The sequence below is a fragment of the Myxocyprinus asiaticus genome, chromosome 20 (assembly GCF_019703515.2).
Source record: "Myxocyprinus asiaticus isolate MX2 ecotype Aquarium Trade chromosome 20, UBuf_Myxa_2, whole genome shotgun sequence".
NCBI classification, from domain to species: domain Eukaryota; kingdom Metazoa; phylum Chordata; class Actinopteri; order Cypriniformes; family Catostomidae; genus Myxocyprinus; species Myxocyprinus asiaticus.
In genome coordinates this window covers 5,940,049-5,959,036 of record NC_059363.1, presented here as the reverse complement: position 1 = coordinate 5,959,036, position 18,988 = coordinate 5,940,049, and the positions used below count along the sequence as shown (strand labels likewise).

The 18,988-nt window shown below is 40.3% G+C and overlaps 1 protein-coding gene across 4 annotated transcripts in view; it reads right to left on the bottom strand.

The window, feature by feature from the left end:
* Positions 1 to 17,539, bottom strand: part of LOC127410850 (MAX gene-associated protein-like) — a 40,394-nt gene extending 22,855 nt beyond the window's left edge. For 2 of the 4 annotated variants that reach the window (XM_051646055.1, XM_051646059.1), the window contains exons 1-7: positions 17,179 to 17,532; positions 10,211 to 11,363; positions 7,731 to 9,576; positions 2,720 to 2,792; positions 2,516 to 2,626; positions 2,320 to 2,439; positions 2,110 to 2,202 (exon numbers count right to left, since the gene is read on the bottom strand). In XM_051646055.1, coding sequence (XP_051502015.1) covers positions 2,110 to 2,202; positions 2,320 to 2,439; positions 2,516 to 2,626; positions 2,720 to 2,792; positions 7,731 to 9,576; positions 10,211 to 11,298 — 3,331 coding nt within the window. In that variant the 5' untranslated portion in view covers positions 11,299 to 11,363; positions 17,179 to 17,532. Of the gene's footprint in view, positions 1 to 2,109; positions 2,203 to 2,319; positions 2,440 to 2,515; positions 2,627 to 2,719; positions 2,793 to 7,730; positions 9,577 to 10,210; positions 11,364 to 11,478; positions 11,525 to 17,178 lie in introns of all 4 variants that reach the window. The other 2 variants (XM_051646057.1, XM_051646056.1) reach the window with 2 other exon arrangements.
* Positions 17,540 to 18,988: the final 1,449 nt, after the last annotated feature.

Here is an 18,988-nt window from a genome sequence, read left to right as displayed (position 1 = left end):
TCTCCGTTCCGGGATGACTACAAATCCCTCCCCCGCCCACCATTTGGCAAATCGGACCACTCTTCCATTCTGCTTCTGCCCGCTTACAGGCAGAAATTGAAACAGGAAGCACCCACCCTCAGAACGATCTAGTGCTGGTCGGACCAATCAGATTCTATGCTACAAGACTGAAGCTACAGAGGTTAGTTCACTCTCCGTCTCTGTAGCGGATGTAACCCGATCCTTTCCGACGGGTGAATATCCGCAAAGCCGCGGGCCCAGACGGCATTCCAGGCCGCGTCATCAGAGCGTGCGCGAACCAGCTGGCTGGTGTTTTTACGGACATTTTCAACCTTTCCCTCTCTTTGTCTGTAGTCCCCACATGCTTTAAAACATCCACCATTGTGCCTGTTCCAAAACAATCAAAAATAACTTGTTTAAATGACTGGCGTCCTGTTGCTCTGACCCCCATCATCAGCAAATGTTTTGAGAGACTAATCAGAGATTACATCTGCTCTGTCTTGCCACTCAATCTTGACCCGCTGCAGTTTGCTTACCGCAACAACCGCTCCACTGATGATGCCATTGCATCTACAGTACACACTGCTCTCTCCCACCTGGAAAAAAAGAACACTTATGTGAGAATGTTGTTTGTAGACTACAGCTCAGCATTCAACACCATAGTGCCCTCCAAGCTAGATGAGAAACTCCAGGCTCTGGGCTTAAACAGCTCGCTGTGCATCTGGATCCTGGACTTCCTGTCAAGCAGACGCCAGGTGGTTAGAATAGGCAGCAACATCTCCTCATCACTGATCCTCAACACTGGAGCCCCACAGGGCTGTGTTCTCAGCCCACTACTGTATTCCTTGTACACACATGACTGTGTGGCAACACATAGCTCCAATGCCATCATTAGGTTTGCTGATGACACGACGGTGGTTGGTCTGATCACTGACAATGATGAAACAGCCTACAGAGAGGAGGTGCACACTCTGACACACTGGTGTCAGGAGCACAACCTCTCCCTCAACGTCAGTAAGACAAAGGAGCTTGTGGTGGACTTCAGAAGAAAAGACAGAGAACACAGTCCCATCACCATCAATGGAGCACCAGTGGAGAGAGTCAGCAGCTTCAAGTTCCTGGGTGTCCACATCACTGAGGAACTCACATGGTCCGTCCACACTGAAGTCGTTGTGAAGAAGGCTCATCAGCGCCTCTTCTTCCTGAGACGGCTGAGGAAGTTTGGAATGAACCGCCACATCCTCACACGGTTCTACACCTGCACTGTGGAGAGCATCCTGACTGGCTGTATCTCCGCCTGGTACGGCAATAGCACCGCCCACAACCGCAAAGCACTGCAAAGGGTGGTGTGAACTGCCAAACACATCATCGGAGGTGAGCTTCCCTCCCTCCAGGAAATATATACAAGGCGGTGTGTGAAAAAAGCTCGGAGGATCATCAGAGACTCCAGCCACCCGAGCCATGGGCTGTTCTCACTGCTACCATCAGGTAGGCGGTATCGCAGCATCAGGACCCGCACCAGCCGACTCCATGATAGCTTCTTCCCCCAAGCAATCAGACTTCTGAACTCTTGATCTCTCATGATCAATATACATAAGCACTGCACTTTCTTACCCTTACATCTCACACCGGACTGTCATAAATTATATTATTATTATTATATTCTGTCTCTCTTAACAACTGACTATCAACCGACAGCCTGAATGTCAATACAGTACATTCTATATATATATATATATATATATATATATATATATATATATATATATATATACACACACTTTTTTTTATATATATTTTAATTTTTAATTTTTATTGAATAATGTGTATCTATATAGTAAAAAACAAAAAAAACAAAAACAGCGTATTGTATACTGTACAGTGTATGTTATTATTTGTATATTGTTGAGTGTAATTATGTGTATATCAGATGTTTAAATTGTGTTGTGTTAATTTGATGTTATTGTAAATTGGTATATGTCTCATCACTGTCACGACTGCTATGTTGATTGGAACTGCACCCAAGAATTTCACACACCATTGCACTTGTGTATATGGCTGTGTGACAATAAAGTGATTTGATTTGATTGATTGATGTGTTATGCATACCTTCATGCAGGGATCCTGAGCCAGCAAATTTCTCTCTCCAACCTTTAATTTTGGTTAAGTCTGTGGTCTTCCCTGTCCTTGAAACAAACTGGACTATAAGGTTTAGAGAAAAAAAAGGTGTAAATTTAATTGACAATAAAAACCTGAATCTTCATTTAGCACAAAGTATTTGCTGATTGATTAAGAATGTATTACTAAAAGCTATGTTACCCTGAGATGATGCTGAACTTCCTTCAGGTAAGAGATCAGGTGGGGGTATGGGTAATTGCACACCCAAATATTGCAGGTCAATTTCCAGGGAGTGGTCAAGTAGATTCAACTTCAATCCAACTATTAGGATAAAATTAAGATTAGAACTGTATTGCATTAAGCAACATCACTGTGAGATACAAAGAGAAGTCCAAACCTTCTTGCAGCACTGGATGAATGACCTGTCTGAACTTCATGATTTTCAGATCATGTAAAAGGGCCTTCTCTAGCTTCACAATCTTTTCCTCAATATTTTCACTGCTTTCACCTTTATATATAAAAAAATATAAAAATCAGAACACTGGATGTAATTTAAAATTGGTTCATTCAAAGTAACCATAGTCAGATATTTAATTCTTACCAACTGTATTCTCTGGTGTTGTTTGTGTCACCCCCGTTTTGGCATCATCTCCAAGGTGAATCTCAAGAGCTTCCTATTTCAAGGTAATTGTGTGTATGGATGTCAAAACAACCACAACAACAAAAAAGATGGTCATAACTACACAGAAAGTGCGCTGTAGATGTAACACACCATGTCAATTATTTAAAACATTTGAATTGAGTAAGGTAGCAAGTAAGAAATATGGCATCACAAGATTCAAGTATGAGACTTACTCATCTTTTAACTCATCTATTGTTTAATTAACATTGACAATAGCTCATAGTGGCTAATGATCCTAACATGGGACATTTTCCTAGTCTAGTCTGGGTCTAGTTCACTCAAAAATCTGACGTCCACCTCTCCAAAAATGTAACCACGCATCGCATCAATGCTTTCAGCTGTGATTAGTCTGCTCTGCAACCAGAGACAGTCTCCAAGGATGACAAAAAAAAGATATTTGAAGTACTGTCACATTTTCTCAAATTATAAAAAAAATCTATGCTACCTATCCACTAAACCAGATCAGGGCAACTTACTGGCTGGCTCTCCACATGGTTTAATGTGGCCCGCGGCTCATTTATCCTAAAAGCATTTTTTTTCATTGGATATTTCAGTTCTTGCATTGCGACCTAACGCGCCTCCACAAGCACTGAACATGCTCAGGGTGACCAGATAAGAGACGCAACACCCCCAATTTGAGATTTATACTTGCACAAATTGGAAATGTTCTGCCTAATTTAAAATTTATTTTGCACAATCTGGCAACCATGCACACGAGTGCGCTCTTTCTAGCTCTCGCTTTCCCCTTTGAACAAACTTAGCAATCTCTAGTGCAATATTCTGCTCAAGGAAAAGTGTTATACGGCCCCTCTGTGTCCATTCTTGAGGCTGCTTGTGATGTTTGGTGCTACTAAGTTTGCAGGTTAACCTTCTCAGTGATGAAATGAAATATCAAAGTAAATCTCGGCATCGACACATGGAGGGGTAATCACTGACATGCGAGCAAAAGCAAGCGAGAGACTAATATGTATATGTATTTTTTATTTGTGCAATTTAGAAATGTTGAAGTCTCCTCGCACCTGTATGTTAATCTAACTCTTGCAGTAATCACTTATCATAGTCATGAAGCCTGTTTTCAGTTGTGTGCTGAATGGAAAGTCAAACAGTTGACGAGACCCACATCATGACACTTTTAGCGTGTAAACTGGCAATGTTTTGAGAATAAGTAAACTAGCCCGCTTTGCAACAAACATTAAAAGATCTATAATTTTTTATTAAAACAGACCCCTGAACCATACAGATACGAGTCAGAAGCTTCAGATTATGTTCACATCAACCATCAAAATGGGTAAAAACAGTCTCTAGAATTTACTCAGAATGGTTGCAAAAACAAAAAACATCCAGTGTGCAGCAGTTCTGCAGTGGGAAATGCCTTGTTGATGTGAGAGGTCAACGGAGAATGGCCAGACTAGTTTGAGCTGACAGAAAGGCTACAGTAACTCAGATAACCACTCTGTACAATTGTAGTGAGCAGAATAGCATCTCAGAAAGCAAAACACAACGAGCCCCGAGGCGGATGGGCTACAACAGCTGAAGACCTCGTCAGGTTCCACTTCTGTCAACCAAGAACAGAAAGCGGAGGCTGCAGTGGTCACAGGCTCACCACAACTTGACAGGAGACAACTGGAAAAACATCGCCTTGTCTGATGAATCTCGGTTTCTGCTGAGGTACACAGATGGTAGGCCCTCTGCAGCCTCAGTTTTCTGTTCTTGGCTCACAGAAGTGGAACCCAACATGGTCTTCTGCTGTTGTAGCCCATCCGCTAAGGTTTGATGTGTTGTGCATTCTGAGATGCTATTCTGCTCACTACAATTCTACAGAGGGGTTATCCGAGTTACTGTAGCCTTTTTGTCGGCTTGAACCAGTCCGGCCATTATCCGTTGACCTCTCTCAGTAACAACTGCTCAAATGGATGTTTTTTTGTTTTTGGCACCATTCTGAGTAAACTCTAGAGACTGTTGTGCATGAAAATCCCAGCAGTTACAGAAATACTCAAACCAGCCCATCTGGCACCAACAATCATGCCAAAATCACCGAGATCAATTTTTTTCCCCATTATGATTTTTGATGTGAACATTAACTGAAACTCCTGATCCATATCTGCATGACTTTATGCACAGAAGCCACACGATTGGCTGATTAGATAACTGCATGAAAGAGCAGGTATACAGGTGTACCTAATAAAGTGGTAGGTGAGTGTATTTATGTGGGTAAAATAATATGTTGTATTCCACTCAAGACCTTTCCAATTTATATGATGTTTTGACTGCATGTTTGACAGCATGATTTACAGTCAAAAACAATATTTAATAAATTATGAAAACAGAACAGTTCTAATTGGTCAGCAAATTAAAAAGCACGTTTAGAGTTTCTTATATTGTCTATGTGCATTCTAAAGTCCAGCTTCTAAGCTTTAAAAAAACATCCATTTTGTGTTGGTAAGCGAGTAGTTATTTATTAATTTGATTGTTTTTCAGCAGAGTGTATAAGTATGCCAAAATATTTGTTTATTATGAAGCGACTCAAGAGCATGCATACAGTACAGGTATGTCTAATTTAATTTCTCTTGTAAAACATATTCTAACATTTACTTTCTTAATCTGTCACATACGACTGACTGTCACTATGGCAAAGAAGAAATGCTTTAGAAATTATGGTTACGACATCAGGAAGTCACGTTCACGCAACAGAACACAGAAAGCCGTAACCGCACCTGCTGCTTAAAGTCCCTATTAAGAATGACACAATATTCTTTTTTGCTTTATGTGATGTCATGAAAGAACATATGTGCCCTGCAGAATATTCAGTGCGAGCCCGCATAGCCTTAATAATGCGTTTTGCCATTGCTTTGTATAAATTAGGTTCCCGCGAAGAGTATCATGTATAAACATACATACGCACCATCTCTGCGCATGAGCGCTAGGTATTTTAGAATACGATTAAGAAAGTAGTCGGATTCAAACATTTACATGGCTAATATTTTTCTTTTGATCAGATTATTTTAGGTCTACACTACTCACTTCAATCGGATGGAAATTTCATTCAGATCTCGCTCAATCGGATTGTGTTTACATGAAGGCTTTTCAATCTATTTGAGCTACCAGTCGGATTGTAAACTGATTATTTGGTTGCATGTAAACGTGGCCACTCTTTGTTTATTTATTAAATGTATAGTTATTTCAGAAATTAAGGCATTTTCTCTCAATATACACTATATTGCCAAAAGTATTCGCTCATCTGCCTTTAGACGCATATGAACTTAAGTGACATCCCATTCTTAATCCATAGGGTTTAATATGACGTCGGCCCACCCTTTGCAGCTATAACAGCTTCAACTCTTCTGGGAAGGCTTTCCACAAGGTATAGGAGTGTGTTTATGGGAATTTTTGACCATTCTTCCAGAAGCGCATTTGTGAGGTCAGACACTGATGTTGAACGAGTAGGCCTGGCTCGCAGTCTTCGCTCTAATTCATCCCAAAGTGCTCTATCGGGTTGAGGTCAGGAATCTGTGCAGGCCAGTCAAGTTCTTCCACACCAAACTCGCTCATCCATGTCTTTATGGACCTTGCTTTGTGCACTGGTGCGCAGTCATGTTGGAACAGGAAGGGGCCATCCCCAAACTGTTCCCACAAAGTTGGGAGCATGGAATTGTCCAAAATCTCTTGGTATGCTGAAGCATTCAGAGTTCCTTTCACTGGAACTAAGGGGCCAAGCCCAGCTCCTGAAAAACAACCCCACATCATAATCCCCCATAAACTTCACAGTTGGCACAATGCAGTCAGACAAGTACCGTTCTCCTGGCAACCGCCAAACCCAGACTCATCCATCAGATTGCCAGATGGAGAAGCGTGATTTGTCACTCCAGAGAACGCATCTCCACTGCTCTAGAGTCCAGTGGCGGCGTGCTTTACACCACTGCATTCGATGCTTTGCATTGCATTTGGTGACGTATGGCTTGGATGCAGCTGCTCGGCCATGGAAACCCATTCCATGAAGCTCTCTACGCACTGTTCTTGAGCTAATCTGAAGGCCACATGAACTTTGGAGGTCTGTAGCGATTGACTCTGCAGAAAGTTGCCGACCTCTGCGCACTATGCGCCTCAGCATCCGCTGACCCCGCTCTGTCATTTTACGTGGCCTACCACTTCGTGGCCGAGTTGCTGTCATTCCCAATCGCTTCCACTTTGTTATAATACCACTGACAGTTGACTGTGGAATATTTAGTAGCGAGGAAATTTCACGACTGGACTTGTTGCACAGGTGGCATCCTATCACAGTACCACGCTGGAATTCACTGAGCTCCTGAGAGCGGCCCATTCTTTCACAAATGTTTGTAGAAGCAGTCTGCATGCCTAGGTGCATCATTTTATACACCTGTGGCCATGGAAGTGATTGGAACACCTGAATTCAATTATTTGGATGGGTGAGCGAATACTTTTGGCAATATAGTGTACTAGCACTTGTCTGTGGACTCATAATGACGCATACACACCAATGCAGAACTATAAATGCAAACCACCATGTTGGCCACCACACGGAGCCTATGGCGTACACTCGACACAAAAGTATAAACTGGCCTTTAGTCCATTTCATGCTTTTAAGAGCCTTAACAAAACAATCTGTCACTTGGAAGCGATATCGTGTAATGTAATGAAATAATCGCAATTTAAACATTTCGTTAGAAAACATGGCTATTTTTAAATGACTGATAATGGAGAAACATGTTTTTTGCCATCATAGAATGTAATTCCAGCATCTACCAACAGGGGCTAAGAGGGACCTGCTAACCAGCCAATTCCAGACCCCTCCTGGGCAAGACAATAAAATGGGTTTGAAATAACATAAGGGTGAGTACTCATTTTTGGGTGACCTATTCCTTTTAAGGTTTCTTTTCTACATTTCAGTCAAGAGAAACGTTATTTGGGTTACCTTTGACATGAAGGAGACAAATAATTGGCCTTCTACATCCTCCAGGCTAGGCTGCATTGGGACAGGTACAGGTCCTTTAAACACCTCATCATCTTCAATTAGCTTCATCTTTCCAACTTTTTTCTGCTTTGTCTTGGATTTCCTGAAAGTCTTTCCATAAGAGGATTGTTTAGTTGGCTCAGGAACAATGGGATCCGAAACAGTGATCTCACTGCTATTACAATTAACAGCTGACTGCAAGTCATTAAAAGGACCTGATCTATCAGTGCAAAGACTTTGAGAGAACAAGTCATTTGATTCTCTAGGCTGTCTGGACAAGTAGTGGAGGCTTGGTGACAATGATTCTATTAAAGATATTGGTCCATCCAGTGGTCTTTCCGGAACTGAATCAAGGGACTTTCTAGGATGTACATGCCTGTCACAATATAGACCTAGCTGGAAAAGGTCAGTAGAGGCATGACCTGTGCAATCCAATAGTCGTTCTGGGAATGAATCAAGGGTCTTTCTAGGAGGTACTGGTCTGTCACAGAATAGATCTGGTGGAAAAGGGTCAGGAGATGAAGGAGCTGGGCTGGGTAAGGAGAAGGCTGGGGAACATGGGTCATTCAATGGCAGGGAAAGGGATTCCTCATGTGTGGATAAAGTGTCAGGAGGAACTTCCTGGGAAAAAAGCTCAGGACAAGAGCCCATGGGACTGTTCAGGAGGCAATCAGAAACAGATTCATTCTCAACAACTTGAGGCATTAAGGCATGTTCCTGGTTATTAAAAACATCAGTACTAACTTCATTATTGGTAATAGATGGAACTTCAAAAACAGAGTAAGATGTGGTGATAGAGGAGGTTTCTGGTGTGATAAAGTCAGTGTTAACTTCAGGTGTAGTGTGTGAATGAGTGTCATGTAATGTGTTACACATGAGGGAAGATAAAATGTCTGACTGAGACCCAAGTGGGTTGTCAATACCTTGCTCAGAAATAGTATCAACATTATAGAACACATCAGAGATACTGTCAGGTGCTGGGTCAGATTTATGTTTGGGGAGAGAGGTAGTGTTGGGGGCACAAAATGGATTATTGGCAGGTGAAAATATTTCAGGTATTTGTGTTTCAGTCGGTATGGTTGGGACTACAGCTGATGAGGAGGATAAGAGAACAGTGGACAGAGATGCCATTTCATTTGCTTCTGTTATTGATACTGTAACAGTCTGGGATAATGATGTAAATACTTTATGTGAATTTAACCAAGTAGCATCAGAAGAGGTGGAAGACATCAAGTCAGATGGGCTTTCAGGAGTTGAGACAGGTTTAGAGGACTTTTCAGAGTCTGAAGAAAAGCTAAAACCTTCAAGTTTTGGGGTGGCAGGTCTTGTTTTAGACTTCCTCTGTTTGAGAAACTGTGCAAGGAGTGGTAGGGGCAAGGTTTTCTTCGGTTTTGCTTCAGGCTTGGCCTCAATGCCCAGAGAAGAAAGTGTATCCTTCTCTTTTCCATTTTCATTCAGTTTTGGTGCTTTCTGGTGACTGGATAGCAATGTAAACTCAACACCTTTGCATTCATTTATTACAGGTTTATTTTCATCAGTTTTTAACAATTCTATATTTGAGGGTGTGTCTGAGCTTTTAGATCTAGTACTGTCACCTATCACAGTTTCCTCTTTACGAGCAACTTGTAATAAATTGTCTGATTTGGATGATATCTCCATCACCTCCTTTTTTCCACTTGTGCAAGATGTGGCTGAGTGCAGGATGCCACCATTTTGCTGGATATTTTCAAGCGATAACCTTTTGATTTTCACATGAGCATGTCTAATGAAGTCTGAAAATGTCACTGGCAAAGGGCACTTCTTGCCACTGCATTCAGAGAAAGGAAGGAAATAAAAAAATAAAAAATATGTTAAATTTACCAAAATCAGAGGAAAATATATACCATGTCCGAAAATATTTTTAAATGCAAACTAGGTGCAAAAAATACTCTGCAAGTACATGATCACTGCTTCTATCTATGCAAGTTTCAATTCACACATTGTTACATTCTGAAATGTGTCCGAACACACCTCATAATGCAATGCATGTACATTCTCAGTGTTGCCGCAAGGGGCACTCTAGTGGCAATAAGCATTAACTGTCTATGGTCAACTACTGTCATGGTAGAGAAACAGTTTGAAGAGAACTGTGATAGGAAAGTTAATTAAACTGTCAACATGTTTGCAGCTACCTTAATAATAACCCAGTTTAATAATAACATTTTGAAGGTAACTCTATTGCTCTGCAGAGTACTGAGGTTTGTTACCACCATAGTAACAATAAAATGCAAGCAAAATATGTACAACAGGACCGTTCACTTGCAAAGTTTTGGTCAAGCATTCATGTACCTATGCAGAGAATGTTTCTGGCCTGAACTGATAAAAACTAAAGCATTAACCCTTTTTTCTATTCAATATTTATTTAAATAGATCTATATGAATGTAGATAAAACTAGGCTTACCACAAACTTTTAACATCTCTGTTTACAATGGGAGAATCACCGTTAACATCTTTCTTTTCCACATTTGTCAGGCTGGGTACATTCTGATCCTTGACCTTTACAGCAGCATTTCTCTTCATGAATAGAGTTTTCAAATTATTCAAAGTTGTTGTCTCCCTACTTGGCTTGAGGTCGTTCTCCGATTCCTTTTTGGATATTCCATTCTTAGCCTTAGAAGATTGGGAACTGACGGCATCCTCCCTGAAACCTTTGGCAAAAGGGTTGTAATCAATTTTGAGTTGAGTGATTCCTAGGTTTTGGTAGGAGGTGACTGCAAAGAACTCGGTCTGAGAAAAACTAAGAGTTATAACATCAGGTCTGTCAATTTGAATGTCTTCAGAGGCTTTGTCTGCAGGTATGACATGAAGTCGAGGAAGGTACCGGTGCATTGAATGCAAAATAATATGGCCATCCTGGTCCAAGGTGTTATTGCAAACCTTTAGTCTATAAAATGAAACGGGGTACTGCATCCAGTGTAAGCCAGTAGCAGGGGACTGTGGGTGTACAAACAAACGTGAAACATGAGGGTCACCTTTCCCATTCGTTTCCCATCCTTTCCCACTCCATTTGTATCTGTGGTTATCAACTGGAACAATATCCATTGCCAGCAAATAACTCTGGAAGGGTTCCATCCCAGAGAGACGAAAGCGGCAACAGGGGAACATTCTGCGACCTTGCTTGGTCAGAATCATCTCAGTCTGGCACCTATAGAACTCATTCCACATACTATTGTTGTCCAATGTAACTGTGATGCCCTTACATTTAGTATCTGCTGGAAAGTTCTCTGGCTGTGTGGTGCTGTTGGTGTCTAAAAGTGATGTGGATGATGTTGCATGGATGCCCATTACAGCCGAGCTGATGGTAGATTTCATCATATTATTTGCATCAATTGCCAACAGACTGCTCTTGTCATTTGTACCTTCACCAGGATGCAACTGTTTGAGGACAACAAAGAGGGAAGGTGCAGAGGTAGTGGGAGGTGCAAGTGTAGGGGCAGTCATGCCCTCTTCATTAAGCACCATTGCACCCTGCTTCTCTTTATCAGCCATGGGAATTAAGAAGTCATCTGGATAGCTTCTGATCCTCTCACCTCAGGGTATTTCAGGTCTACATCCTTAAGAAAACAAGACATACATGACACAGTATTGTCAAAGCACATTTGATTACTAGTGACTGGAAGGCCTAACATTATAAAACCAATTTTAAGCAGTTTTTATGTAATCATTTACCAATAAAACTGCAAGTAGCAGCAATGATTGGCCTCCATGCAAAGATCTAGTGAAGAGAACAAGTTCATTCCAGAGATTTATCACCTGGTTTGAGGTCAACTTGGAAGTTGTCTGAATCATCAGACTGGCGTGTAAAGTGCTTTGTGGACTACATAAGTCAAAAGTGGTTTTCCCACCATAGCTCTCTAGGTTCTTTCAAGATTAAGTTACCTAGGTCAATTTCCCATCATAAAGAATTGAAGGCTTTTTGCAGTTGGTCAGTGGTACATTGGAGGTGGGGGTTAACACAACAAATTTAAGCCGACAACACAAATGGATTTTCTGAACAACTTTGCCATGTTTGTTGTTGCACATAATGAATAAGGCCAACACAACAAATGTATTACCAGTTCTCATGCCATGCACTTTTGTAACAAAACATTAAAATGTCCTAGACTTTTTTTTAATACAAACTGGACCAGGGTATTCAACCCTGCCCCTAGAAGACAACCATCCTGCAGAGTTTATCTCCACCTGTAATAAGACTCACTTTAGCTGATCTTCAGGACTTAAGAACTAAGGTCTTCAGGACACATGAAAAATACAGGTAGGTACAGGGCTGCAAATAAAGGGTTTGAACTTTGCAGGTAGGTGTTGTCCAGGAGCAAGATTGAGTACCCCTGTCCTAGACAGTCTTCCACTGTCTGTAGCACTGTAAAGTGCATACTGTAAATCAAAAATATTTTGTCGTATTCTAGTGAATAAATAAATAAAAATAAATCATGGAGAAACTGATCCTAAGAAGAAGCATCTACTGAGGATTTGTTGTCTAATGGAGGAAAACATTTACAAGATACTGCCATGATACCTTGAATGATGTTTGGCTGTATGTTAAATCGTTACACCAGTACATGCTGAGTATCTAACTCCAAGGTTATGGTCATTAAGTTTTTGATCTATTGCTTTAGGTGAACAACAGAGTCATTCATGACTGAAACAAGTCTAGTTCAGGCTGAGTTCATCGCTGTTCTGTCAGTACTTCAACACTACTTCAGAGCAAGGGCATTCTAGCTGAGAGCACTCGCTCAATTACAAAGCTGCATGCTGATAACCCAAGGGCAAAAAAATTATATAATAAAGGTTAAGGATGAAATTTTTATACCGTAAAATACTTTATACTGTGCAGAGACAAACCATTGCTTTCTTGTTCAGTTGACTTAGCCAAAAGGTGTAAAAATGGCTGTTCTTTTTAAATGGTTACACATGAACTTCTAGCTCAATCAATGGCATTAGTTGGTGGTGGAATTACCTGTAATGAGTTGGTAGCAAGAAACTGACTACTTTAAGCAATGGCAGTAAATATAAAGAACAAAAGGAACGTCCTTTTGCTATCACTAATTACCAAAGACCAAAATCAGAAGACTTTCCAAAGTACAAACAATGCAACACAAATAAAACTGAACTTCTTGGATTCTTCACAGACTCAGTGTAAGCCTGGTTAAGTCACCAACTTTGCTAACATAAGCCTTTGAGAATTGCTAATATTCTTTAGCTACAGTTCAGTAATTGGTACACAAGTAAGCTCTTACTAGTGAGCAGCAAATAAACAAAATCCAAGTTTAACTTCTGGTGTTTGTGGTTGCTGTTTAAGCCTTTTTATGTACATTTAATTGAAAATGTTTGAGTGGGGGAGTGGTAAAGGTGAGCGGGATGGAAGAACTGGGCTAAATAGGAAAACCTGTTTGGAAACAAACAATATCTTTGCACCTCTGTTTGGTGCCCTTAGTGGCACAGAAATTACATAAACTCGACTGAAAAAAAAAAAAAAATCAGTCAATAATTTTGAGTTATTGTCTTTCTAGGCAAGTCAGTCCACTCTGCTGCCATCTTGGGAAAGTTCCCAGGCAACTATTTTCTATGGATAAGCATGACATAAAGGTATAGCTTGTATCTACTTGAATGGGGAAAAGACCGAAATCTCCAAAACTGTGGGTCAACATTACAATTATAGAACCTGTTTTTATTCAACAGTAAAATCTGACAACACTGGTATTAGAAATTGTGCTTCTCAGATCAATGGGTTGTATTTTCTAGCCTATATGTTCTAGAGCATGACTAATTGTCACAACCCAAGTTCTGTTGTTATCTCTTTTTTTTTTATTAGCTGAAAGATCAACACAAAGGTCTTAATCAGTAAAACCGATTGAACAGAGTGTATGTCTATTCCCCCCACATCCTTGTTAGCAATCACAAAAAAATAAATGTGACATCTACCCTGACACATTTTTTTTGTTTTACTTATGGCCAAATTTGTTGTGTAGAACTGCATAACATTTGCTTTTAATTATTAAAAGAATGTTACATGTTAAGGCAGATGAACTTCTAGTTATGTATTACCAACATAACCCAATTCCAAAACAGTTGGGACCATATGGAAAATGCTAATAAAACAAAAGGAAGTGATTTATAAATTCTGTTCACCCTGTGCTATATTAAAAGCACTACAAAAACACATTAATTTACATTTTACCGTGTGAATTTAATAGTTTTTTAGTGTGTGGAAAATATACATTATTCAAATCGGATGATTGCAACATGCTCCAAAAAAGTAGGGGCGGTTGAGTGTTTACCACTGTGTAACGCCACAATTTCTTCTAATAACACTTACAAAAAATACAATTCTCTCATCATTTACTCACCCTCATGCAATCCCAAATGTGTATGACTTTATTCTGCAGAACACAAAGCATTTTAAAAGAATGTTTCAGCTCTGTTGGTCCATACAAAGCAAGTGAACGATGGCCAAGCCTTTGAAGCTCAAAAAGCAGAGCAAGTCACATAAACATAATCCATCAAACTCCAGTGGATAAATCAATGTCTTCTGAAGTGATCCAGTTGGTTTTGGTTGAGAACAGACCAAAATGTAACTCCTTTTTACTGTACATCTTGACAGCAGTCTCCTTGGCTTTCATGTTTTTAAACTCGATTACACTTCCTACAGCGCTATCTAGCACTCTGCGTATGCGTCAAGCACTAATCGAGATTGAAAACTTGATTGTGCCTAGAGACTAAAATGGCAAGATGAATAGTGAAAAAGGAATTATATTTTGGTCTGTTCTCACCCAAAACCAACTGGATCACTTCAGAAGACATTGATTAAACCACTGGAGTCTTATGGATTACCTTAATGCTGACTTTATCTTCTTTTTGGAGCTACAAAGGGCTGGCCACCATTCGCTTGCACTGTATGGACCAACAGAGTTGACATATTCTTCTAAAAATCTTTGTGTTCTGCAAAAGAAATAAGGGTGAGTAAATGATGAGAACATTTTCATTTTTGGGTGAACTATCCTTTGTTTTTTTTGGATTTTCCAAAGATTTCCCCCCCTTTTTCTCATGGTCGCGTAGTGATTCGCCTCAGTCCGGGTGGCGGAGGATGAATCCCAGTTGCCTCCGCGTCCGAGATCGTCAACCGGCGCATCTTAACACGTGGCTTGTTGAGCGCGTTGCCACGGAGACATAGCGCGTGTGGAGGCTTCATGCCATCCACCGCAGCAACCACGTTCACCTCACCATGCACCCCACCAAGAACGAACCACATTATAGCGATCATGAGGAGGTTACCCCATGTGACTCTACCATCCCTAGCAACCGGGCCAATTTGGTTGCTTAGGAGACCTGGCTGGAGTCACTCAGCATGCCCTGTGATTTGAACTAGTGAACTCCAGGGGTGAGGTCCCCTGTGAACAATCCTTTCAATAAAAAAATGTGATAGAGAACTTCTAGAAAAAATTCTGAATTATGACTGTATGAATCACTGATTTAGTTTCTAAAACATCCTAAATAGTTTATTTGTTAAAATGAATCTAACTTCCCAAAGCTATGTTATGTGTAACATTAATATGATACAGTACTAACAATATAAACCTGTAAATATATACTTAGAAAAAAGCAAATTCATATAACAACCAATTTTCCTAGTATACTGAACATGTATGAAACTGTTATAACCAATATCTTACTCTTTGAGCTGTGTAATTACTTTGACTTTCCTTTTCTTATCTGCTAGTTATGCTTAACACTAACACGTACCCCTATGTTTGCATACAGCAGTCATTCCATTTAAATATTTTCTTTGCCATAGTCAGTAGATAAGAGTGCAAAATTGCCATGTAGGCAACAACGACTATGGTATATTTAACACCAGTGGCGCCTGGGACTGTACGGCCATATGCACTGTGCGTACCATGAGTGCTCCAACTGACCTGAGAAATATTTACTCTCAGAACTGTTCATCAATCTGTTGGCTGTTTAAAAGAACTAGCAATGCCCAATTTGCAAATTAATAATTATTTTGAGTCGATTCTTTTCAGTGAATTGGCCAAACGGGCTTGCAAAACAGTCTGAATCGATTTGTGATTCAGTACAATTCGCTCAGAACGCTCTCTCACTTAATCATTTGGAGCAGTTTCTCACACAGTAAAACAGTATCGGGATACATTTTCTGGGATTACGAATACAGCTCTGGATACAGTGTAAATTTACTGACAGTCAGCTGAAACAAAAGGCTGTCTTTTTGAGAGGTAACTTTGAGAAACTTCAGCTAGTGCTGTCATGTGAACAAAGGGCTGTTCATACTGAACTTGTTTTAGCATCCGCTCGCACTGTTTTTCAATAATTTTCCATGTAAACATTCGCTAGATGGATGTTTTTGACAACTGCATCACATTTCACTGTGTTTTTAGACACTGTGTCAAGTTAAAAAGAACTTCTTCAACTGATAAAAATGCTTTATTCGTTGTGGTGCGCTTTGCTTATTTAGCGCAAAAACGCATCTGTCTGAACGGTTACTGGAAGAAATGCTTTAGCTAATAGCTACATGAATGCTACTCAAGAAAACGACACAAATGCTTATCTCAAAGTCACCAGAATTGAACCCTTTGGTGTTGTTTTTTGCAACAACAACAAAAAAACATCTCGTGGAGGAGAATGCCAATAGGTCCCCCTAGATATAAAGTAGATTAGGGAGAGTTCTGTGTGCACCCTCAGATTAAATCCTGCTGGCGCCCATGTTTAACACCATCGATATGGTCAAATGGAGTACATTTAAAACGTGCCAGTTTGCGTAAATGCTGCGCATTGCAATTGAAATGACCACTCGCATGATTGCAAAAAGTTAGGGTTAATGCCATATAATGTATATGGGTACTTAATGGAGAAAAACTGTATTTGCATCTTAAGGCATCGATAAGAATCATGTAAAACACATTTCCACGAACAATTAACAAAAAAATAAAATAAATGTTGTGTTGTGGTAGGGACACACAAACATTTTATTCGTAATTTAGGGTGATAATATATGTCACAATCATTTTTGTATGCGCAAAACAAAACTGGTATATACATTTCAACGCAATGAAAGCACCTCAGAAACAATTTGGCTTTTGAAATAGCACAAGACCCAAGTGACATTCTTAATGCACACCCCGTGATAATAACCAAAATTAAATCTTGCGAAAACTGGTCTGTATATCGCATATATAACGCGACGTAGGCGCGAAAAACGAGAGGGCCCACAGCTTAGTGACGCACGATCTCAACATTGCATCCCAGCCTATTATACCTTATTTGCCAGGTGTGTTATTGTGGCAATATCGACAGCTACCGACGTAAATAGATATCATTTAACCATTCAAAGTCAAGAAATTGAGTTTCAATCACCTTTTTGTGTAACAGGCGTCGAGTTTTTCGTCGACGGTGCGTGTCTCAAATAGGCCCGTGAACTAAAAGTTGGCGCGGATGTCGCGTGCACGTTGTACCATGTCGAATGGCGGGCGAATCTGAGACAAGCGTGCTGAGGATGATCTGCTCTAGCCTCGAAGTAATAAGAAAAAAAACTCCTTGTTCGGCCAACTTTTTCCGACTTCTTCCAAAGATACCGCTGTAGCCGGATTGGACCGTTACCTTTTGTCAATATGAAATGCATAACATGCATACTGTCTCTCCTGTCTTCGTGTATGTTGCTTTTTCTCTTTCTCATCTCATTACACCGTGCGTCTCACCCTCGAAGGTTTACTTGCATGCCGTGACGTCATGACGCCGCAGCTCAAAACAGCACAAGCACGTCCCCGTGTGGCTCCTGTGCGCAGGCGCAACCTCTGACTGGAGACCCTCGTCGGTTGTACGGCGCATGCGTTAACTTAACGCCTTTGTTTACGTCATGGCTGGCGCGATGCGCGCCTTACCTACCTCGTCGATTTTGTGTCGAAGGATGAATATGGTTGGGGAAATCATCCGTTCTTTTCCCTTTGATTTTAAGGAAACGGACAGAAAAGCGAGCTTTAGATTCGTTGTGGATTTAAAGACAAACGGGGCTGTGAAACGCTTCCTTCAGGGTTATGCGCGTGAGCACGCTGTTTGTATTAAACACTATCTACCCTGCCAAAACAACGACACAATGATTAGAGAATAACAATATTTTTTTTAGCGTTTTCACCTCTATAGACAGTTTAATATTGCTTAATATACTGAGACCGTGGAAGACATTGGTCATAAATATTGTAAACATACAAACTGTAAAGCCCATGATGTAAACGCAAATCGCAGTGTTTTACGTTAACGTTCTAACGAAAAGGGGTTAAGTGGCTTAATGTTTTAAAACAAAAAGACATTATGTTGGGAATAGGTTTAGTTTAAATTTTTGGTTTTGTGTTTATGACATCGTTCTTTTGGTTGCTGCCGAAGCTTCAGAGAAATTCTGTCCTTTGTCGTTGCCTTGGTGCGTCATTTACTTATAATGGGACTAATGTGCTAAACGTAAAAATATACGTTCATATATCTCCCTGAATTACGACATTGTTCTTTTAACAGGATATAATGTTTATTACAAGCAGTGTCTGAGGGAAATTTGGTTATTGTTTTGGCGATTCTCTGTCGTCCTTCTCGGAGGAATGGTAGTTTTTCAACAGAGAGGAGAAAGCAAACAACAAACAAGATATTATTTCACTTGACTGAGCTATGTATTTAATAGCCAATCTTAAAGGAAAAGTTAGCCCAAAAATGAAAATTCAATTTTTTACTCACCCTCATGCAATCCCAGATGTGTATGACTTTCTTCTGCAGAACACAAAAAGATTTGTAGAAGAATATTTCAGCTCTGTAGGTCCATATAATGCAAGCGAATGGTGACCAGAACTTTGAAGCTCCAAAAAGCACATAAAGGCAGAATAAGAGTAATCTTTAAAGGTGCAATATGTACTATATTTACTGTACTAAAGCATAAAATTATCATAATATGTTATCAGAGATTTAGGAAACATGCTAAGTTGAAATACTGGCTTCTCCGAAAACAATGCTACAGCCAGTATATTCTACTTTGAAATGTCATGTTCCGGGCCGGAATTTCTGTTTGTATTTTGGCCTGTGAGATCCCGCCCACTGCCCATTTCCCAATAGTATTTCGACACCCCGGGTTGCCAGATTTGAAGCAAGTTAGCCGGCAAACACAGCGCGTTGCAGCCATGGAATACAG